The sequence below is a fragment of the Gopherus evgoodei genome, chromosome 1, assembly GCF_007399415.2.
Source record: "Gopherus evgoodei ecotype Sinaloan lineage chromosome 1, rGopEvg1_v1.p, whole genome shotgun sequence".
Taxonomy (NCBI): Eukaryota; Metazoa; Chordata; order Testudines; family Testudinidae; genus Gopherus; species Gopherus evgoodei.
Genome location: NC_044322.1, coordinates 260,686,859 through 260,711,299, shown reverse-complemented (window position 1 = coordinate 260,711,299; position 24,441 = coordinate 260,686,859). Strand labels below are relative to the sequence as shown.

The 24,441-nt window shown below is 40.8% G+C and overlaps 1 protein-coding gene across 3 annotated transcripts in view; it reads left to right on the top strand.

The window, feature by feature from the left end:
- The window catches only part of KIAA1549 (KIAA1549 ortholog), a 233,722-nt gene extending 211,287 nt beyond the window's left edge, over positions 1–22,435 (top strand). For 2 of the 3 annotated variants that reach the window (XM_030544259.1, XM_030544254.1), the window contains 7 exons: positions 19–242; positions 3,182–3,326; positions 6,609–6,842; positions 7,779–7,831; positions 12,929–13,074; positions 15,192–15,346; positions 19,921–22,435. In XM_030544259.1, the coding sequence (XP_030400119.1) occupies positions 19–242; positions 3,182–3,326; positions 6,609–6,842; positions 7,779–7,831; positions 12,929–13,074; positions 15,192–15,346; positions 19,921–20,175 (1,212 nt within the window). In that variant the 3' untranslated portion in view covers positions 20,176–22,435. Of the gene's footprint in view, positions 1–18; positions 243–3,181; positions 3,327–6,608; positions 6,939–7,778; positions 7,832–12,928; positions 13,075–15,191; positions 15,347–19,920 lie in introns of all 3 variants that reach the window. The other variant, XM_030544249.1, reaches the window with a different exon arrangement.
- Positions 22,436–24,441: the final 2,006 nt, after the last annotated feature.

Sequence of the window (24,441 nt, the reverse complement as noted above, 5' to 3'; positions counted from 1 at the left end):
TCTTTTTCTGCCTTTAAGATACAAACAGCTTTGAGGCATAAGTCTGAGATTGAGCATCACCGCAATAAGATCCGTCTTCGAGCCAAGCGTAAAGGCCACTATGAATTTCCAGTTGTGGATGATGTGATTGTTGTTGATGCGAAAGAGCAGCACAGAATATACCGCAAAGCACAGATGCAGATTGACAAGATCTTGGACCCTGGGGGCAACATGCCTACTGTTTTTATAGAACCCAGGAAGAGGTACAGACTGAGAGCCAGAGGAAGATTCATTCTCTTTTAGAATCAGTGTCAAGACTTGCAAACTACATCAGGCCTGTATTTCTGCACTTGGAGAGCTTAGAATCATTTTGTTCCCAAAAGAATGTTTGAATTGGAGAGATGAAAGAGTTGGGGTTATTTGGGGTGTTTTGGTTTAGTCAATACATGCCAGAGGTTTTTTGGGTGTTGTTGGGTTTTTTTAGCAGCATTCAGAAGGCCATGTGGCTTTTTTTACAGTTTCTCATGGACAGTTTCTCAATAGCAGACCCAAACATACCAAAGGCATTTTTAAGGAGATGTTTATTGTGTGTGCTGCTACTTTTGCACACTCTTTCGTTTAATAACTGCATAGGATCACATGGAAACTGTCTAATTCCTCTAGTGTAATTGTTAAATGCAATGTCATTTTGGGAGCAGACTGAAGCAGAACTACTCAGTCACACACTAACCCCACACCACCACCACAATTTTTACTAAGTACACCTCTACCCCGATAGAACGCTGTCCTCGGGAGCCAAACAATCTTACCATATTGTAGGTGAAACCGCGTTGTATCGAACTTGCTTTCATCCGCCGGAGTGCACATCTTTGCCCCCCTGGAGTGCTGCTTTACCGTGTTATATCCGAATTCGTGTTATATTGGGGTAGAGGTGTATCACAGTAACAAACTCAGAGTGCAACAAAATTTCGAATTTACCTAAGAGCACTAACAGAGACTAAGGAATAAGGGAAAAAAGTAAACGGCAAAGAATATTTTTTTCACATCAAAACAAAGAAAAACATGTAGTCAAGAGAACATGAAAACTAATTATAAAATATATAAAAGTTCAAATTTATCTTTAAAACTCTGCAAATACCAGACAATAAAATCTTCTTCCATATTTCTTCATGGTAACCAGATGCACACAGCACTTATCCATCTCACAGACCTTCCCTCCTTGTCTTATATGACAGTGTCTGCTCTGGGTCTTCTGTGTGGTATATGGACACAGAGGCTTTTTCTCTTGAGTTCCAGGTTCCCTAAAAACAGTCCTGCCTGGACCACTTTCACACTGAGAACAAACAGAACTTTTCCTCCACTGTGTCTTTCCTTCAACTGACCTACATACATCATTTTAAAGCTCAGCATAGTCTCCAACCTGCAATCTGATGGTTACTTTGTCAGCCCCATGCTGCCATCATTTAGAATGCTGCAGCTCTGGAATGAGGAATGTCAGGGGTTAGGGAAACTGAGCTGGGATGGGAGGAACTGGGTCTGGCTTGGCAAGAAGAATGGGAATGGACTGGGTGAGACTGGGACAGGATGACTGAGTATTTGTGAGGCAAGGAGATGGACTGGAATAAGAAGCCTACCTGGAGCCTGCTAGTTGAGGAAAACAGAACAGGAACAAGGAGCCAGAGTGGGAAGATATAAGACTGGGATGGTGACAGGACAAAAGATGTCAAGACTGGTGGGAAATGGCAGTAGAGTCTGTGTCCAGCAGAGCACAGAATTCCTATGTGATGATGGACAAGTCGGTTAAACCAAACTTTTCACGGGTGGTCGGTTCCTCATTTTCTGGGCGATCACCTTAAGGCCCTGGGGTCTGATTTGCAGAATTGCAGAGCAATTGCAGCTTCAACTGAAGTCAGTGGTGAGACTGCTCTGAAAATACAGAATGCTATATAATGGTAGGAACTCTGAACAATCAGATCCTAGGTGTCTCAAATTGGGCACCCAACGTTCCATTCCATCATATAGGCACTGTAATAGGATTGGCTGCTTATCAGATTCTGCCATTCAGTTGCATTAGGGAGTATTGATTTATGTTTTATGTAGTTCTATTTCTGAAACATCCTAAAAATATGAAATGTAAATCAGTACTCTCTAATGTGATTGAAGGAGACTGGAAGAATATATGAACTAATTAAATATTCTAGATGCCAGCCAACTTAGAAAAATTGTCTTCCAAAGCAAAACTAGCAGTTCTCATGTAGAATTACGTATGACTGAGCTATTGCACTATACTTCACAAGAGATGACCCCTGCCTGAGGACTCTCTGAAATGTTCATGGCAGCAGCGGGTCATACCTGAAAGGGTGTACAGAAGAACTGAGGACAATCCATAACCAGCTATCAAAACCATTTGTATTTCCATAGAGGCAAACTGCCTAGAACCTGTCTGTGATTCAAATGTGCAAGTAAATCTTTGAATATTGGTTCTTTTTAAAGTAATAATAAAGGTAGTTCCATAGCGCTGCCTTGAATGGAAAGTGAGGAGAGAAGTATTTTGAACATTATAGAGAAGTGATGGCATAGCTGAGAATTTTGCTGTTAAACTTTGCCATAGGTGAGATTGATGTTAGTGGTTTAAACTAGAATTTCTTTCACTTCATTAGCCTTTTGTCAAGAGTATCACACCATTTTGACTCAATTGGTTGCATACTTGCCTGTGGGTCAGAAAATTCTGATTCTACAGCCCAGTATTAAGGGCCCGATCCTTCTCCCATTAAAATGTTTGGCAAAATTCCCAGTAACTTTAGGAAAGCAGGTTTGTGTCTTTGCATAAATGGGAACTATTACTAAGCACCTAACGGATGCAGGATTTGCCTGAACAGTCACTGCATCTTACTCACTACTTTATGAGGCACTTTGGGGCTTGGTATTTCTTGCTCAGTGTTTCCCATTATGCTTTCCCATGAGCCATCAAAGTGTGGAATCAGGAAAACAAGACTTGTGGCTGGGAGAGAACTCTGACTTAGTGGGGTCCTGAAGCACAATATATCAAAGCAGAAATATGTTAAGGAGTGTTGGAATACCTTCTAGCACATAGATCTTGAGATAACAAACAGTAGAATCTCCAACTTTTAAAAAGTTCTAGTAAGACAGAAGTCGCTGAACTTTCTCTTGGTTTTTATTTCTCTTCATTCCTTTTTTTTAGTTCACGTGCAAAACGTTCTCCCAAGCAGCGTCGGAGACATCAGATAAATGGCAGCCCTATTGATGCTGAGAAGGACAGGCTAATCACAACTGACAGTGATGGGACATACAAAAGACCACCAGGAGTCAATAATTCTGCATATATTGTATGTTTGTCTCTTAGATGACAGGAATACACTGATAGTTCTTACGATAACTGTGGCTTAGGCAAATCTCCTATTTTCCTGGCATGTTCTGAGTGGCTACTTTTTATGTTAATTCCATTTGGTTCAAAATGAGTGAGTTAAGAACCTCCTGTGCAGAATGCTTGGGTAAAATAGTGAAAGCCTGTAATTTTCCACTCATGCTGACATTGCTTGGCCTTCAGAACAGAAGCACTGAAAAGCATTTTTATCAATCCCAATAAACTATATAATGAGAATTGAAAATGGAGCCATAAGGAACAGTAATCATAGGAAATACTATGAAATGGAAAAAGGATTCTCCAATGAGCAACATTAGAAACAAAAATATAAATTCTGGAAAAGACCCATCACATGAAGACGTGTGTATGCTACAGGATCCTTTGAGCATGGTCAGTTCAGTACATTCTAGTCCACATTGCTGGTGATTAAATAATCCCAAATGTTATAGGAAATTTTCAGGTAATGAAAAACTGAAGTCCCTCAATGACAGATTTTCTTTTCTTTAAATTTAGATATCAGTGCAGAAATAACTGAAATCATTCTCAGACAGTATCTAGCAAATTAGCTTTATTTCCATGTTAAAAATAGTAACTAAGAACTTTTAAGTTTAATAATATCATGTAATAAACTGCGCTTAGTGTGCTTCCTGGACTGGTCCACCCGCACTCTGACCACTAATAGTCTTCACTCAGACTGCTGCTAACATTCAAAACCTCTAGACAATTTCAAACAGTTTCCATTTTAAAAAATGTAGTGAAGGACCATAATGTTTCTTTCTGTGATCTTCATCGGCGTTCAGACATGCACAGTGATCATTTTAATGTCACCTGTATCTGAATGAATTCTAGTCTGCAGCTATTTAAATGAGACTTTTCACATAACAAGCTCAACCCTTTTGGCACCTGTGGAGAGTTGGCCCTCATATTCTAAACTCCCAGTGAAGTAGAGGGGTGTGGCTTGATAGTTGACACTGCAGCCGGCATGCAATGGCAAGAAGGATCTGGCGCAATAAGTCTGCTACTGCAAAGCTGCATAACTTCCTGTTACTGAGGAACAATATGCTCCTGAGATAAGACCCTATGTAGTTGTGCTGGCTACATCAGGCTGCTGTCAGGTAATTGCTGCCCCCGGGCACTATTGTGAATCCCTTTAACATGATGCACTTCAGTTCAGCTTCCTCACAGCTAACCGCTTAGCTGTTGAATAGCTCCTGTTCTGTGTTGCTCAGAATACCCGGAATTGTTTCATATTTTGGCTAACGTGGTCAGTTGTTACACAAAGACTCAACTCACTCTGTAGAGCTGCAAAGATTCAGAAAGACTTTATTTAGAGCAGGGGTGGGCATACTACGGGCCAGGGGCTGCATCTGGCCCTTCAGACTTTTTAATCCAGCCCTTGAGCTCCTGACTGGGAGCAGGAGCCGGGGCTTGCCCTGCTCCGCACGTGCTGGGGCTCTGTGTGTCTCCCGGAAGCAGCGGCATGTCCCTCTCCGGCTTCTATGTGTGGGGCAGCCAGAGGTCTCCACCTGCTGCCACTGCCCCAATACTGCCCCCGCAGCTCCCATTGGCCGGAACCATGAGCATTCATGGCCCGCCATACAATTTCTATACCCAGATGTGGCTCTTGGGCCAAAAAGTTTGCCCACCCCTGATTTAGAGAGAGAGAGCTCAGACTGTCATCTTCTAGCTAAGTCAGCATTCACTATGTGATTTCAGATACACATTCATTTACAAGCCACGTCATTCTAGTGCAGCTAGGTCTCTGTCGGGTGGTACGCTGCTCCCCACCTAGTATCATAGTGAGGGAGCTTAAATTGGCTGAAACATTTGAACTAAAATGACTCTCTGGTAGAAGAATTGGGCAGGTTTTGTCTGGCACTCACACAGATGCGTTAAATCTCAACTTGATTTTGGTGGTCACAGGATTTAAGGCTAGAAGGCACCACCAGATCCTCTAGTCTGACCACCTGTATGTCACAGGCCACCGACATCACCCCGCACACTAAACCCAACAACCGAATGGAGACCAAAGTGTTTCAGCCCCCAGGAGATTAGATTGTTATGCTGCAGGGAGAGAATAGGAGGGACTGAGGTGCACCAGTGCCTGAGGACCCTGCAATGGCAGGGAAATGATTAAGTGAGATGTACCCAGATAATCCTGGCAAGTGACCCACGCCCACATGCTGCAAAGGAAGGCAAAAAAACTCCTAGGTCACTGCCAATCTGACCTGGGGGGAAATTCCTTCTTGATCACATGTATGGCGATCAGTTAGACCCTGAACAGGTGAGCAAGAACTAGCCAGCAGGCACCTGAGAGACAGAATGCTTGATGGTATCTCAGAGCACTGGCCCGCCCCGTCCAGGGTCTCATCTACAGGTATGGCCACCCTTGATGATGCTTCGGAGGAAGGAGACCACCCCCCCACCAAATTGTTGGAGGGCGGAGGGAGGAAATCCCTTCCTGATTCCTGCAGGTGGCTGGCTGAAGCTCTGAAGCATGAGCTTTTAGGAACATAGGACATAAACCAGAAATAAGTCCTGCCGCCTACCATCACCAGCAACGCTATCATAGTCGCATCGATCAGTTTGTGCTGTTCTCTCGTGTTGTTTGCCTGCAGAACTCCTATTGGGAGGCAGTTCTAGAACCTCTCCCCTCTGATAGTTAGAAGCCTTCTTCTGATTTCCAGCCTGAATTTGTTCAGAGTCAGTTCAACCCATTTGTTGTTCTGCTAACACTGTCCTGTAGCTTATATAGCTCCTCGCTCTCCCTGATATTTACCCCTCCACCAATGTATTTATAGAAAGCAATCATATCCCCCATCAGCCTTCTTTTTGCTAGGATAAACAAGCCAAGCTCTTCTGCTCTCCTCTCATAAGATAGGCCGTCCATTCTCTCCTGATCATACTAGTAGCCCTTCTCCACATCTGCTCCAGTTTGAGTTCATCTTTCTTGAACCTGGGTGACCAAAATTGTACACAGTATTCCAGATGAGGTCTCACTAGTGCCTTGTACAGTGGCATTAATACTTCTCTATCTCTACTGGAAATGCCTCGCCTTTTTCACAGCTGCGTCCCACTGGTGGCTTATAGTCATCCTATGATCAATCCAAACACCCTGGTCTCTCTCCTCTGTTACTTCCAACTTGTTCTAATCCTTGTTCAGAAGTTAAATGTCACTGTGACTTAAAACTGTGTATCTAAAAATCTGTCTGACTCCTGCTTCCATTCTCTGTCTTCTCTGTAGTCCGATCCTGACCTGCCTGCAGAACCACAGACGCCTTCTTCTCTTGATCTCGGGAAGTACCCAGGCTTGCCTCCCCATCCAGCCTCTCAGTACATCCCTCCACAGCCATCCATTGAAGAGGCCCGGCAGACCATGCACTCTCTCTTGGATGATGCCTTTGCTCTGGTGGCTCCCAGTAGCCAAGCAGCCAGTTCCACTGCCATCACATCACCTGGGGTCTCTGCGGGACAGCCGGTAAACAACACTCCTGCTCGAGCAGGGAGGGGAACCACATGCCCCCAGTGGGGATCACCATATGGTCCAGCCCAGGCAGTAAACAACCCATTTAGTGTGAGTGATACATCTTGAAAGGCTTTTCTGGGCAGGGTGTTAGGACCAGTTGAGCCGTGGTCACTATTGTTATACCTTTTAGATCAGGGTTCATCACGGATATTGAGCAATTATGGGAATCGGGGGTGTCCGTGATGTGAAGTTACAAAATGGGGGGCTCACTATTTATACCACCCTGTGAACCCTTTTTTTCTACTTCAGAGGCAGATGGGAGTTCTCTTTTAAGAGAACGCTTTCTTGGTCCATTCAGATGTGATCTTTCACAGATCAGTCTTGGTATTTAAATGAATAATATTTCTTTTCTGAAGTCTGTTTTAGCTTAGCACCTGTTTAGAGCCCGTAAAGATAAAGTTCTAAGTATTAGCCAGAGTTTTCGACCAGGACATCCTGATTCCACCCCCCGCTGCTCTAACCATTAGACTATGCTCCTGTATGAAACTGTAAATAGAGCTGGAAGTCTGTTGTACAAAATACATCATTTTAGACAGGGATAAATTAAAATCTAGCACTACCTGTGTGCCATTGGCTCCCCTCACTCACACAAGGTAAAATAAAAGCACAGTTTTCCATAAAATTTATATTTAAATACACATTGAAGGGGGCCTTGAGCTGCAAGTCAGAGAACATATTTTCAAAAGGTAGGTAAGCCACATAAGGAGCATGGGCAAACATAGGAGAGCTAGTTATCCCGTTGGAGCTGCACTTCCCAGGTCGTCTTGTGCCACTTAACAAAAAAAAATTGTAAATCTTTGTCTGGAAATTGGGTCTCATTCAAACTGTAAAAGACTGACTGAAATTTCCAGTTTATTGATTTTATTTTTATTCATTTTTTTCCAACAGAGATATGTGGAATTTGGAATGACTCCTCCAACAGCGCCGGGTCTGCTGCAGAGGTACCTTTTTGTTCATGGAATTATAATTACCATTAATATTTCATTAGCTTGAAGAGGCCCTACTGAGATTGAGACCCTACTCTGTTAGGTACTGTGCAAACTCAGGGTGTCAAACAGATGGCCCACAGGTCAGATGCAGCCTGCATTAAGTATTTATATGGCCAACATGACATACTCAGATTATGTAGATTCCAAGTTTTAATTAAAAGACAATAAATTTCCAGCCTTCATGGCTGCAAAGATAACCTTTCAAATGTGAATGGAGCATACCATTGAGTGCCAGAGTCTGCAGAGAGCCTGAAACAATGACTCAAACATGTGTACCCTGTTAATCTCATTGGAATAACGTTTGTAAAGCCCCGTGATGAAGAAGTGTCGTTGTCAACATTAACTGTTCCATTGCTGATCATTTTAATAGATGGAACAGGAAAGAGGATGGGAGTTGAGAGTTCCAGGGAGGAAAGTGCAGAGGGAAGAATGGAAGAGACTTAAAAGAGGGAGAGAGGGAGGGGAAGGAAGAAAAACACAGGGCAGGAGTAGCCTCATCCCAAAGGGAAGCTGAGTATCTCAATGAACGATGCTGAATATTTCAAAAAGTTGCTGAGTAAATAACTAATAAAGAAAAGTTTAGTTACTACATAGGGGCTGTCTGTATCTTTCCCTTAATCTTTATGCAAACCTCTCTCACTGGTGTCAATGAGAGATGCACTGTGGATTGAGGAGAACATGAAGTCCTGAATTTATATCCTGGCCATGGACCATAATTAAACATGTAATTAAACTCCTCTGAGTAGATTTGACACTTTTGGTATAAACACGTATTAAGAAACAGTCTCTATCCCAATGAGCTTACATTCTAAACAGACAAAGGGTGGTGTGAGGGCAAACGGAGCACAAAGAGGTGGAGCCCAGAATAGAGCTCAAGTGTCCTGCATAGCAGTCTAGTGCACTCTCCTTTGCACCAAGTTGCTTCTCCTGTCTTTGTTTCATACATATAAAATGTGTAAGCCGTATGCCAATGAGAGAACGCTTTCTTTGTTGGTGGGCAGCCACTTTTGCAATGGCTAAACATATGGAAACTCCATGCTTGTTAACTCTTTATTTTATTGGGCAAATGGCGATACAAGCCCCATTCCTTTAAGAACTTCATGGATACATCCCTGCAATTCTCATGCCAAAGTTGGGAAGTTAGCTATATTCTGAGGACACGTGCTTGAAGAGTTATGAAAGGAACTGTATAATCCCTTCCGTATCTCTCAGTGCTCTGCTCATGGTGCAGCAGCGGGCTACAGGAAGCTCATACTTTGCAGTCTCTGCCTGATGGAAAAGCACTGTGGTAGTTATGGATGATTAAGGTTTGTGCTAGATGCTGAATGAATAGTGGAACACTGCCCATGCTCAAATCTCAGATGTTGTTAATAAAAGAAATTAAATTAACTAACAGTAAATCAGTGCAACCAAATGTACTTCACCCAAAGACTCCCTCTTGCCCGTTCCCTCTGCCCTCTTGAAAAGCCCTATAAATAAATGCTCTTCCCTTCATGGCCTATAGATTAAGAGATTCAACTTATTTTGGGCCAAGTAGAAGTAAATTCCAGAGCAAATGGGACCTCTCAGAGAAGGCCTGGTAGCAGGCCCACATCTATAACTCAGTGGGGATCTATCTCTCTTGGCCCTGCTGTGGTAAGCTCTCTTGGCCCTGCTGTGGTAGTCTCATATGAAGAAGGAGGTGAGAACATCCCAATCTATGTAGATAAATAAGGGAAACATTCCTTGTAGTTTACAACTGATAAATGCCTCCCTTCCCTCCCAGCTCCAGATTTACTATTTGGCTTTCCCTTTAATTCCCATATAATCACAAATTGTCAATATACAATATCAAATGGGAGCAAGTTACAGTCCCAAAAGCTTACCCCAGTAAAGGGAAGATCACCTGCTAACCTAGGAGACAGACATGTCAGAGCACAAATTCTCATCAGGATGAAGCTCCAAGAGAAAGTCAGGGTCTGATGTATACATAATGTATTACTTCATTATTTTATTTCTTTTAAAATGAATGTAGTTCTTGGAGAAGAACTGTGCTGACAGTCCTAGGCACTGAGGTCTGCTATCTGCAGAATGGGGATGGATGGCTTTTGCCTGCCCATGGGACTGAGACTGAAAGGATCATCTCTAGAAGAGGAGAGGGGAATAAAGTCTCCATGCACATGTGCTCTTTGAGATCTTAGCTGATACGGCCAGTCATGACATGAGAAGATGATTTTGTGATTGGGACACTAGCATGTTAGAAACTGCACTGAGATCACCAACTCACTGTATGTAGGTCACCACTAGGCATCAATTATTAACAACTGCATTCACTCTCAACCTGTCTCAGATTTAGAGAAGCTGCCTAATAGTAGAAGGCTCTGTAGCTAGTTATCAGATCCTTGAACAAGGCAGTACTTTCACTGTGTATTATTTTTTCAAAAGGCTATGAGCCCCTTGACACAGGCAGTTTGAATTTCCTTAAGTTAAACATTAATACCACCATTGTTATTGGTGGAAACTCAGGACCTGCTAGTGCCAGAGGGCTAAAGTAACAACCTGCAAGTTCATTGACCTGCACAGATTTCTTTGAAGACAGTATAAAATACCATGGGTGCTTCAGTTTAGATTGTGTTGGATCAGGGAAGCAATGTGTTATATTCAAGTAAAGAAGGTTACACTCATTTTCTGAAGACAAAGATAATGAAACTGCTAGAAACGATGCAGAAAGCTATAGAAATAGGAAGGGGAGTGTTTCGAAGTCACTGCAGTAGGCAGACATTACTAACGTCACAATCCAGTGGCTTAAATAGCCAATGCATGGAACAGTGATTGGGAAACCAGATTGTTCCTTTTTCTCTGTACTAATGCAATCAACATATTTAATGGGCTGGAACCAACCTGGGCAGAAAGGCAAAACATATAAAGTTAAGTCACTTACCTACTGTGCTGATACTGGGGCTTAGCAGCCATTATCATGGTATGAATGTTGCATCGTGCAATACGCGTACACTGAGCTTGAGCATACTGAGAATGTCTAAATCTAAAAATTGATTTGCAAAGGGATTTTTTCCAATTAAATTCGCTAGAAGTGAAACCTTTCCATTGAAACGAGAGAGGCCAGGTGGAATGCTGGTCTGGAAGATAGAAGCCAAGACTGGAAAGTCAGTCTGATCCAAATTTGGACCAGCAATAGCTAGGAAATGACACAGGTATCCATTTTGCATCATCTGTCATGGACCTCTGACTAGTGGTAAAGAGTAGCTAAAACCATCATTTATTATAATGAGAGGCTTGAGGAGAGCTGTTCACCATGAACTCCTTTCATCTACAAAAAGAGCAACAATAATGGAAATACTTGTGCCCCCCACTCAAAAAATATTGTTGCACAAAAATAACACCCTCAGCCTTAATATTGGGAGGATATTTCCTTTGAAAAGAAACATCTAAAATTATTCTAATAGATTATTGATTATAAGGTTGCAATTTGGTGCTGTAGGCATGAAATACCATATGAGTGCTTCTCTCACTATTGCACTCTTACTGGTCCCCAGATAACAACCCCAAATAGGCATTGTTAAACCCCATTCATTTTAACGTCCCGTGATGCTTGGAAAGCTGGTTCCAAATCACTTCTGTGGAGCTGCTGAGTAGATAATTGGGAACAAGTCCGTGGGAGATAGGGAGAGTGTGGCTGTTCCAAACTGAAAATGTTACTCTTGAACCCTTCCGAACTCTTTCCTTTAGGCTGTATCCTAAATGACGAATATATTGTATTTTAAATTACTGGTTTCTCTGTATTAGGTTCCACATCCCATTTCTGAGTCATGCAGTCCTCTGAGCCTTTCGTATGTAGGTCACTGGTACAAATACCCCCCAGGTCAGCAGTGGCTTGAGTGAGATACAATCAGATGACTGTTTAGTGGTCCATGTTAATGAGTGGAATAAAAACCTAGGGAGAGTAAATAGCCCAATTCCTAGGGAAAAGCTGCTCAGACACCAGGGTGATGAGCATAGTATAGGAACTTGGGCCCCAGTCCTGTAAAATGCTCAGTCTGGGCACTGTGTTCCTGCAAAGCTCATTGCAGGATCGAGGGTGTAGTTAAATGTGAGTCACAGAGAGCACTTTCACAGTGAGCACTGATTGGCACCATGTTGAAACATTCAGCAGAGAAACTGAGAGTTTGATAGACAGTGGAGATCAAGGTAATCCTTAAATATGATCTCTCCAGCTCAGGGTGAGGCACATTGGTATAACAGTTCCTCTCCAGTGCTGTCAATCTGACACATTTTATTAATGCTAAGTCATCTTAGACTACCCTTGGTAAGAAAACATTTGTGGAATTATGATTATCACCATTGGTGGAGACTGCCTTTGAATAATTGCACTGCAAGAAATAGGGATGTTAACGTACCTCCTCTGGAACTGTGTCACGACACAACATGACATGGTGTGATGTATCATATATAATCACAGGATGCTTGAAAATGTCTAGAGCTCAACACAACAAATATTCATGACACTTAGGGAAGTACCCATAAACCAAATGGTATTTCTGTTTGCCAAATACACGTTACATTTTGCACTTTCTCCCTGTTGATTTAGATCCAAGCCCCTGACTCAGCAACATTTGTCAGAGCAGTTTTTGGGTCCCTAAATTAAGCAGGTGCATTTCTGCTGAAGTCAGTGAATTTAGATGAACCTGCTTACGTTAGTAGTGAATTTGACTATCTCCTGTTCCGAGGTCACTTTGAGGTGGTAGTGATGATGGTTTTCCTCAGCGGGAAAGTAAATCTTTCTTTTTTTCAAACCCTTCTCAGTGCATTGAAGCCACCCCAATCTATGAAAATACTTGGTTTTAAACTCCTGTGTTAGTCTTTGTACAAGCCTGTTCTTATGAAGTGCATGTTATGAAAGAGGATTGTGGTAATGTAGTTGAATTCTTTTTGTAGCAGCTATGGTAAAACTATGCATGAGTGATTATAATAGGGTTAAGTATAAGGGACAAATGTAAATGTTTTCACAGTGGAAAGGTCAGTTAGTGTAATCTTATGTTGCTCTACCAACAGGCAAAGTTTTGGCCCGGGTTTCCTTCAGTCTGTAGAGTTAATGCACCCAGACCAGCAACAATCCGATGTTCAATATTCCTCCAGAGGGCTATACCCAGAAGAAATGCCATCGGTGGCACGGCCACGACCAGTTGGAAGCACTGCAGGTAATTTTGGTTTATACTGAACATGCACTGGAATATTACACCTTTTTCATATATGTTCCATATATAGTTGTCCCTATTAAAAGTCATCCTTTGCCATCAAGTGGTATTATGGTGACCAGATAGCAAGTGTGCAAAATTGGGGTGGGGGATAATAGGGTCTGGTGTAAGAGAAAGACTCTAATATCGGGACAGTCCTTATAAAATTGGGACAACATCTGGTCACCGTCCATGGTACACTCCAAACTTAGGCTTTGTTTTCACTGCCAACTAACTATTGCTAGCTGTCCTCCTATAAAATTATAGTGGAGACAGGGCACTGAAGTTTTTACTGCTAGCTCGCAAGGCAAGGTCATCACTATACCCAGGCCTGAGCCTCGCTGCCTCATGGTAAAAAAAAAAAAAAAAAAAAAAAACAAAAAACCTACAGTGCCACTAGGCTTTTTCAGTGGGATAGCTAATGTGTATTAGTGATCCTGTGGTTAAAACTCCCCTTTTTTTGGTAGTGAAAAGACAGTCTTAGCATAGGAAATAACTTCAGCATTTCAAAAAGAGTTCAGTGAATGTTGACTTTTCACAGGTGACCGCAGTATTTCCTTTGTGGTAAATTAAATAGTAACTGGTGCCTTCTGGAGAAAACATTCCATTCAGAAAAATTTTGCCTATTTATCCTGCATTTTTTTTCTTTTTTCTTACTAGGGATGTTTGCATAAAAACAGTATCTGAAGAGTCTATCTATTTTCTGCCGTACCACATGAAATCATCTTCCCTGACTGTGAGACAATTTCCATAGAAAACAAGGTTCTAACTTCACATTGGGTTTAAGTGGCAGGAGATGATGAACTCTTAAGAAATAAAGATTCTGTTCTCATGTAAATTTCTCTATTAACTTTCTTCCAAAAGAGAGAGAATTAAAATATTGAAAATATAGGTGTGCTCAAGAATTTCTAAATTAGACATGTCCATGTTGTAGTCCAGAGAATTAACTTGGACCTGCAGCTGTCCTCTCCCTATAATTGTGCAAAGTGATGGTGGTGAAAGGGTTCACTATTTCATAGATGATTTAATATATTATGTATACTGTTCCTTAAGTGTCTATGGTTGGTCAGCTGTGGGTTTTTGGTTCTGGTGAACTCAAATAACCAGTTTTTATCCTTCAGTTAAGGAAGATACAATAACTAAATATCAGTTTTATAATTTTTTTTAAATTTATTTTAAGGAAAGAAGAGTAAAGTAAATATTACATGTAAGTTAGGCAACTTGTCTATGTGCCTCCCCCAGTACACACACACACATACGCACGCACAAAACACAGTCACTGAGTATCGACAACTCCTGTTTTTCAAAGTTTTCAGTGAGGCATCTGCAGATCTTTAAAGTTATTTCGCTTCTACTGTATTTACAGAAAAATTTTGTCCCATCATAAGAGAAAATTTGTTGAAAAGTAAAGTTGGTATGTTGCTAAATGTGTCTCTTGTAATTAATGATAGTGGCTCTCCTGGCATTCAGTAGAAAGCAGTGGGAAAGGAGTGGATTTATGTTCCAGGCTGAGTTAATAAAGAAAGTAAACTGTGTACTGGCCTTCCCGTTGATTAATGTCGGTACTGTTTAATCTTTAAACACAAACTAATGCAGGAAAAACCATATACAGGGATAACCATTCATGTTGTGGCTCTGAGGGATGAAACAGAGAACAGTGTGCAGACTTAGGGTCTTTCGGGTTTGCTGGTGCAATAGCGAATGTCTCCTCTTTGCTGCCAGATCACTAGCATTTAAAATTGTAAGGGCTTTCTATACCCTTTGTTTTAATGACTGGCATACACCTGAGGTGTACATTCTGTGTCTGATGGGCATGTACGTGCAATGTTTGTTATCAATTAAAGGTAATGAAAAAGACCGAATTTCGAGTGAGCTGCACCAGAGTAAAATGGTTTTCTCGTTCTCCAATCTGCATTGGTATTCTTCTCTCTGCTGCTCCTGATTAGTGTGTTAAACAAAAACTAAGCTTCTTTTTCTTCCTGCCTCCCAACCCCGCCCAAAATTTGTGTTAGCTTTTTGTCATTTGTCTGCCCTGCAAGCTTACTGTGTATAAAGATGAAAAATCAATATTTGCTTTTAAGGTTTTCAGATACAGCACCTCACTCAGGTGGGAATTGCTAGCAGAACCGGAGCACAGCAAGTGGAGATTGCCTCAGTCAGATCAGGGCATGGCCAGCCGGGGGGACCAGAGTGGCCCCAGTATCGTGGAGAGGATGAATATGCTAGGAGAGATGCAGTGAGTACTGTGTTTCACATTTAAATAGTTTCTGAAGCAGTGATATGGTCAGTTTTTACCTTTGTTGCTGTTTGGAATTTCTTCCGATGATTCTTTCACTTGCTTTTTCTGACGACCTCCACTTATTCTTCCAACCTTCACTAGTTCTTCTAACCTGTCTTGCTTGCTATTCTTTCACCTCCACTTCTCTAACCTCTCACTCATTCTTCCATAACCGCTTCCTCGCTCAAGGCCTTTAACCACTGTGTTCTAGTTATAGTTCACCACTTCTACCCTGGAGCTCCAGCAGAGGTCGAGTCTGCTTTCCATGCACTTCTTTAATTTGAGATAATTGCAGTTAGAAAGCACTGAAGTAAATGGCCCAGGTTCTCTGGTGGCATGCATTGACACAGCTCAATTACTTCTAGGGAGCTGTGCTAGTTCATATGGACAGAGAATCTGGGTACTGAATGTAGCATTAGACGTATCGTGTACTGCAGTAGAGATATTTCTGGACAAGGGGTTTTCCTTTCGCCTGTCAGCAACATATCTATTCGTTTACTTATACTACCAGACAGGCACCATGATTTGACAGAATACTGCTTCCAGAAGATGGAATTTCCAATTAAACCATAAGTGTTGTGATGTTTCGGCTACTGTATTATTTTTCTCAGAAAAGAGGTGGATACCTGTCACCAGCGTTTCATGCACTTGGTCTTTAAACTATCCCTACCCATACTGGCCTATGCCAGCTTCCTCGTAATACCCTTTTGGAGATAACCCCTTTATGCTCTGGCTTTCCTCCGCACGCTTAAGTTGTCACATCTGTTCAAATTCGTCCCCTCCGTGAGGAAGAGAATTTCCTCCCTTTGTGTACTTCCAGCAGCATTTGTCCCCACTAGCAATCACCACTATCCATATTCCATGTGTATTTAATAAAAATATTGAGAGGCTCAACAAAAACAAAATTAAGCAGGATCGGGGCCTGATTTCTCAGAGCTGTGGAGCACTTCCTCTTAACGTCAGTTGGAATTATGGGCACTCAGTACCTCTGAAAATCAAACAGGGTGTAAATATGACTCTCCTCATACTATACAACACATAGCTAATAAGGCCAAAATGGTCTGTCTGCCTAATGTAGCTAGATATCTGTACCCCTGTTCCATGCTTAGGAATGTGGTATCTAAGTAACTCATTCTATTCTGGTCAGCATAAGCATCCTAATGCTCTTTTACACCTAGACCAGCACTCAGCGGAGAGATCTTACAGGCTCTGTTGCATGCCTCTTCGAGTGACATCTCGGGGTCAGTGTTGGTTGTCAGCTCTCATAATTCGTCCTTCAGCCCTTTCCTCAGGCAGCTCAAGTGACTTTAGTTTTATAGGGCTTTAGGGCTTTTTTCTCAAGTGCATATGGAATATGATATCATTATTACTATTTTATTACTTGTATTACAGTATTGCTCAGACTCCGGTTAGGATCAGAGCCCCATTTTGCAAGATGCCAAGTAAACAGTTTTGGTTTTTTTCAGACATCAATACCTATCATACACACTCTTCCAATGTTATCTCTGTGTTGTCATACATTTCATTAAATTATTTTTTCCTTGATAGACAGTCTCTTCATTTTTGCCCATCAGCTGTCTGGGTGGTTAGCGAGCATTTCAAGGCTTCTAGACCCATTTCAAAGGATTTTATTGCCCTTATTTTAAGTTAGCAGCTCTTGTTACCATTTCAAATAGGCATGCATCGCTCTAATGTGGTTTCAGCAAACATCGTCTCCTTTAGTCAACTGTAGTAGCAATTTACTTATGTTCTCTGCTCTTTTTCCTTTCTGATTGCTAAGTTTGTATGCAGATGCTAATGAGTTTTTCTCAGTTTGCTAAAAAAAAAAAAAAAATTGTGCAGATGATAGCATTGACTAAAATCCTACAGCACATAGGTTCTGTTGCTTGTCACAAAGCCCACCTGAATGCCTATTCTGCCTCTCCAGTGGGGCAGTCGTTCTTTCCCTCCTTCTTACAAAAGGTAATTAAATGGAAAAAGAGAAAAAAAATGCTAAATCCGTGCCCTAATCTGACAGTTTCCTGTAACAGAAAGAGAGTTTTTTCTATTGCATTTTCACAGACTAATGTCTTTCACTAGTTCAGATCTTTGCAATTCTACTCTTGGGAAAGATGACACCTGGACATGTTAAAAAGTTTTATTTGTTATGATCACGTTCCTCAGGTGTAATGTTTCTTGGCTGCTTGGGACCCTTTCACCAACATTCTTCCCGCTCTCTCTCTCGCTCGCTCACTCTCTCTCATATGAACACATTTCTGACATTATCTGCCCCAGTAAGGAAGGTTAGAACTAGAATATTTTCTTCCCTAGTTGACACAGATGGTTTCTGATTTTTTCATGTTCCTGTGATGGACTCTATTACCTTGCAGGATTCTTACCTATGCTTCCCACAGTCTGCACACTCAGATTTTCTCTGGAATATGCTAAAATATGAGTCTTCAGTCTTGCTTCCTGACCCAAAATCAACAAGCAGGTCACTGCACTTCACCCTACCCTTCCACTAAACTAATCCAAGAAGGCTTGATCCAGACTCCTTTGAAGTCAGTGGGAGGCTTTCCATTGACTGACTTTAGAGGGATTTGGATAGCTAGAACAAGTTATAATATTTCTTTTAGGAAACAGTAAAATACTACACTCAAAAATACAGCCATCACTGTCACTCTTTCTGTGTCAAAATAGAGCGTATTATGAAGGAAGAAAGAATTCTCACTGAGAAAGCATCAGTGAAGTAGGGTAAACACTTTTTAGCAGTACATGTTATTTTGATATGTATCTGCAAGGTAGAAAACATCTTTGTTTTGATAAGAAAGGGAAAAAATAATAGACTAAAACTACTTTCACAAATCCTTGTGCCTTTTTACGGGTGGACCATCTTCAGCTGGTTGTCATAATCCATCTTATTGGTGGCATTGTGAGCTAGTATGTGTCAGTTTTTATAGCCTCAGATTTGTTTACCAATCTGATATCTGCTATGAGAGCCCTAAAGTAGCCACTTGTGCCTTTAATAAGAGATAAAAAACCATTGAGGCAACTTTTAAACCAAAACAATCAACAACCACAGTCAGCAAACATTCTCTTTTACTTCCACCAAGAAACCATTCCTGCCATATTGATTGACTGTGTTTTACTAGAGAAGAAGCTGAATCGTATAGTGACTTCTAATGTCAATGTACTCTGAAAATAGCTCAATTTGCTAGTAAAACCTCAGTGTCAAATGGAGTTTGTTTGCTTTTTTCAATTGGGACCATAGAACCCTGTTCCTCTTCAATATAGAATTAGACTACCTGTCGGGTCTGCTAACCAAAGACTGCAGGTAAGAATTATTTGAGTGCATTTGGCCGGAATGCCTCTATTTTGAAAAATCAGAGCAGCAATTCATTTCTTTCTAATAACTGAAATTGTTTCTTTCTCACAAGCAAGATGGGATACCACTTATAACAAAAGAAAAGGGAAAAAAAAGAGACCTACTTTATCCAGCATAAATCCTTTCATTTTCCTATCAAAGCTCCTTTTCCAAAAAACCCCAGCTGCACCGTACATGAGCTGTGCAAGAGAGCATCCTACATATTATGGGGATGACTGTGATTTCAAGATTGTCATTTTAACAAAAATCCCAAGCCTGTTCCTTAGTTGTCATCCATTACTAGTTTCAACTACTTTGCCAGATTTCCTCATTCACAGTATGAGAGCTGTTAAAAGAGACTACAGAGAATTTATTGTTTTGCTTAGTGAATACAGTTTTCTTCACTAGGATCCCTTCTTTACCTCCCCCACTTAAACTAAGACCCTCTTTTGCTTCTTAAGGAAATAGAACTAGGGAACAAAAAGAGAGTGTATTCCTTGTTAATTTGGGACAACTGGGCCCTACACCAAGGCAATGTTTCTGAAACTGTGTAGCTCAAACAACTCTAGAGAGTGGAAAAATGAAATTTTTCATGTTGACTCTTTCTTCTAGTTCTGCTTTTACTAATTTGGGACCCTATTGGTCTCAGAACTGTCCAAACACATGGTGACAGTTCCTGCCCTGGAGAGTGCACAATCTGAATAGACAAGACAGAAATGAGTGAGGAAAGGGAAGTAGTGGTATTCCCATTTTACAGATAATATCGAGAACTGAAGTGCAGAGAGATTAAGTGACTTGCCCAAGGGCCAATAGGAAGTTGATGGCAGAGTGAGGAATTAAATCAAGTCCAGTTCAGTGCCTTATCTACAAGACAGTCCTTCGTGACTTTCTCCCATCTTTCCTGTATTTAAACATCAGACATTAGAGAATGGCCAGATTTTTGTAAACCTTAGAAGAGAATATGAAAATTCCTGAACTTGGGACAGGCCAGCAACTTATTTGTTTTGTGCCTCACAAGCGCAATCATCCATTCACGCTGTAGGGAACTAGCAGGGGTTAGACATATCTCCATGCTGCTTTTTCGCTCTTCTCTGCCTTTTGTCTTTCTCCTTTCTTAAGCTCATCTTATTTTGAATAGGAAGAATAATAACTTTCTTTTCTTTTTCTTTTTTTTTTTTGCATTTTGCAGACACACATACATGGACATCAAGAATATTCCTCCTCACCAGTATTCCAGGTGCAGAGGACTTCAGCCAGACAGCCCTCAGCACCGCCTGCTCATCTTCCACACAGCAGCCTTCAGGGACAGGGGCTCTGCTACACCACCAGTTCCAATGAGGACCTCCAAACTGGTCATTCCTCAGCATCTCTCATAAAAGCAATTAGAGAGGAGCTTCTGCGACTCTCACAGAAACAGACAACAGTGCAGAACTTTCACAGCTGATTTGTCATGCTCTTGCAAATCTGCCAGGTATCTGCTTCCTATGGAAGCAAGAATCAAAGGAAATCAGCAATGTTTTTCTTCTGTCATCAGAGTGAACTTCCACAGCGCCAGAGATTACACATCAGAAAAGACTAGCAAAGAGAGAGAGATTTGTATAGAGGCAGGGATAGAGAGGCCAAAGTGGTAATGTCAGAGCTGGCTATTGGGCTTAATCTGTTAGCATTTACTGTGTCCCTCTTTGGTTTGATCTAATGAACAAAACAAAACTTCCGGTCAAAAGCTAACACTAAAAAAACACATGCGCGCACACAACCCTCCAACCAAGCATAGTAGACAGTGAGATGCCTGGCTTAAAGGAAAAGGCAAAGCTTTCCTGTTACCAGCAAGATGGACTGAATTAACATTTGATGAGCAATTACAAGAATTCTAACCTCTCCAGTGTTTTTAGTGAAGTGGCTCGTGTTACTGCTTTGCAGGATTGCAAATGATATAAGGTCAGAGAAATTGAAGATGTGATCCAGCATTGGAAATCACCTTAATGACAATAGCAGTAAGACTTCATAGAAAAAAAAAAAAAAAGGATTTCTGAGCTACTTGTCTCAAACCAGAACAATAGTTGTTATAGCTCTGTTTTTTCAAATGGAGCTACTCTCTGCACTCCTCCCTGTTTTTCTTCTGGTGCTGAAGCTTGAAGTGTCCCTTCATCTTCATGTTTGCAAAGTAAAACCATGGCCTTTTTAAACCGAAGAATATATATGGAAATTCATTCAGAGTGGGAAAGCAAAATGTCCAAAAAGAAAAGGCTGGATATTTATTTTGTTAAAAATACATTGAAATCTAGATGAGAATGCTTAGTCCTAATTGAATTTTTGAGCATAAGTATGTATGTTTGTCTTCTAAACATAAATACTCTCATACTATATGCTTTCACAAGACCAGGGGTAAAATATACTAACTTGTAGTTTGTGGTGTGGCCAGAAAGCAAGCCAACCTGGGTGATGCAGGATCACCAGCTCTAGTTATAAATTACCATAAACAACAGTGTACGTTGGGATCTCAGTCACATCTAGTGAAACTGAATCTCACAAAAGATAAAACTTGGGGCAAAGACATTTAGAATATTAACCATAAGCTTAGATTTGTTGTTTGAGACAGTTATTTTATTTTTATCTGTTCCTACTGTCCCCTGGGATGAAGGGGCAAGGTAATGGTGGTACATGTCTTGGAGTATCTGTCATCATTTTTCCAGAGTTTAATTTACATTTAGCTATGAGTTTACTAATATTTGGCCATTGCACAATTGTAAGCTGCATAATACAAGTGAAAATTCTAACTAAGTTTTGATTTGTTGGAATATTTTTATTTTTAACTTGCATCGAATTAAAACTAAAACGGTGGCATAGAGAAAGTGTAAGTTAATATTGGTCAGTGTGTAACTAAGCTTAGCAGTCTCACACTGAGACAGTGATGTTCTTGACTACTTGATACTAGGAGTTGGGATTTTCAAACACAGAACCCAACGGTATTAATGAATTGTCTGAACTATGGACCACGAAAGGGTCATCAAGCAGGTGGCTTTGGGGTATGTCTGAGTCTGCCTCATATAGATACCATACTGGCTGATTCTTGAATCAGCGTTGGTGTAATATGCACAGATTGCATTGTTATGGTAGGGTAACTATGAGGCTACGCACTCGTATTACAAGACAGAGTTCAAATGCTAGAGTGGGAATTGATTCACAATATGGTGGAAGTGAAAGTAAAAGAAAAGAAACTCTGCATCCTACTTCCTGACACCTGTATGTTAATTTCTCTTATTGTCACAATCACCAAAATTTGGCAGCTGCGGACTGAGCAACTGGTTGCTCATTAGCATTGAAAAGGAATTCATATTGCCCCAGATATCAGGAAGAAGGTTACACCTTTATTGACCCAACTTCATCAATGGGGCATATGAGACACAGTGAGACACTTAACATACCAGGACAGTCTAAGTGAAATTCTGAGGTTCATAATCAATCCCCCAGCCAGTGCTCCAAGCCTTCATGAGCCCAGATTGAGATACTGAATTTAATCCTGATGCTGGTTGTGACCAGCAGAGCCATCAGGTCACTGAATTTTTATATTTTTTTAAATATTTTAATATGATATTCTTCAAGATTTACCTTTTGACTTAGTAAAAAGAACAGAGTACTTTTGGCACCTTAGAGAGTAACAGATTTATTTGAGCATCATTTGTTAGTCTCTAAGGTGCCACAAGTACTCCTGTTCTTTTTGCTGATACAGGCTAACACGGCTGCTACTCTGAAACCTTTTGACTTAGTGTGTAACATGTCATCCTTGGTACAAACATAATGGATGAAACATTGGCTTTATACAAAGGTTTGTAAAAGCAAACCCTGTGGATGCTTTAAAGAGAGACTTTCACACTGAAGCAAATTTGAAAAATGAGCATTAGCAGGGTGAGAAATGTACTTGGGTCAGTATTTGTATGTTTTGATATTACTGAAGACGGTTTATCGGGTGTTTCATTAAAAATTTCCTCCCTCACAGCCCAGATTCTCCTTCTAGAACCTGAAGTGAAGTCTGATTACTGTGCTTCTGATATCACTCCACTTATGGTATCATTAATACATTGTGCTATTAATACATTATCATTGATACATTGTGCAATCGTGAAAATAGTGTTATGAGTTCACTCCAGGAGAACGTGGGCTGTTGGGTGTAAAATCTTTATTAAATACAAATACTGTAACCAGCCAACTTAGGTAAGAATTATGGAAGAATAGCTCTGCAATGGATGAGAGGGTATGTGATTTATGCCATACCCTCACTGCAGCAGTGGAGAGAACGCTGGAGTGTATGATCACTTTTAGGGGTGGGGAAATAAGCACTTTTTCTTCCCAGTTTAAACACTGTGAACAACTTGAGAAAGGTAAAGGATTTAAGTTAGTCTGATAAGTTTTCTCTAGTATGAAAGTCCCTCTTTAAGACCTGAAGCATTCATAGAGAAGTACAATCGATGTAAACTCATTTAACCGTTTTGTGCTCGAGTACCGCTCTCAGACCTGCCTGAGACCTTATTTGCTATTCACCATCTGTGTATGGTCCTCTATCTCTCAGTGCCATTTAAAACCCTTCATGTAAGATGCTCAATGCTTCAACCAAGAGAGTGGCTGTAACACAGAGGGGTTGTGTGCAGATTTTCTGCAACTGCTGAATTGTGCTGCAAGAAAAGAGCATTGTCTGAAACATATGGGCCAAGACGTGTATTGCCTCTTTAGAATCCAGGCAAATGATCCAGTACTAATTTACCAGCAAATTTTAATGTTTAGTCACCTTTAAAAAGGAAACCAAACCATGTTAACTTTTTTCTGAAAAGGAAAACAGAGTGAGTTTCAGGATGAGAGAAATTGGTTACTTAGGCCAGCTAGGTGTCTGGTTTGGTCAATTGTCCTTTTTATTGTACTGTTGTGTTACAGCTTTATGGAAGAACAAAGAGTTCATTAAAAAGTATATGTTAATGAATCTCATCAATCCCATTGATCACTTGGCTAGTATGTACATGCACAAAAAGCAGTGTTACCAATGCTTATATTTTAATTCCATAGTTATACCATTCCACTTTGTAGAAACCTACAAGCTCTCACGACCGTTCACAATTTTCTATGAATTATTATTTGTATAGTCAGTGGTCAATGTGGAATATACAAGTGAAAGAAAGAAGCTTACAGAATGAAAGCTAGGTATTTTTTATCATAGTCAATGTGCTGACCTCTAGCCTATTTGATATTTAGTTGTTGGAACTAATTGAAATATTTTAGACCTACGCTTTATGTAATTGATCACATGGAAGATGTCGTGTGTCCCATGCTTCCCTGTGATAAAACATAATTCACAAGGAGATTATACTAATAGTCCAGTGATAGTTTCAAAGATAGTTTCGCTTAGGAAACACTGCATAGCTTCTGTGGTCATGTGATTCAGAAAAGGGAACGTTAGTGGACAGATAGGCTTAATAACAGGAAGTGTTTAAAATCTGAACTTCAGGTCAGAGGAGATATTTTAAAGACCAATCCTCTTGCTCCAGAGTCAGGGCAGTTTGCAGCAAGGCTTCATATCCAGCGTTTGGGAGGGTGGCAGCTTCACCCAGGGTGCTCATTTTTTTAATTCTACATTTGGACCAAGACTTTTTTGAAAATAAGCCCCAGAAGTTGTGCTCCTATGTCCACATTTAGGTGTCTTAAGTATGGACAGAAGAACATA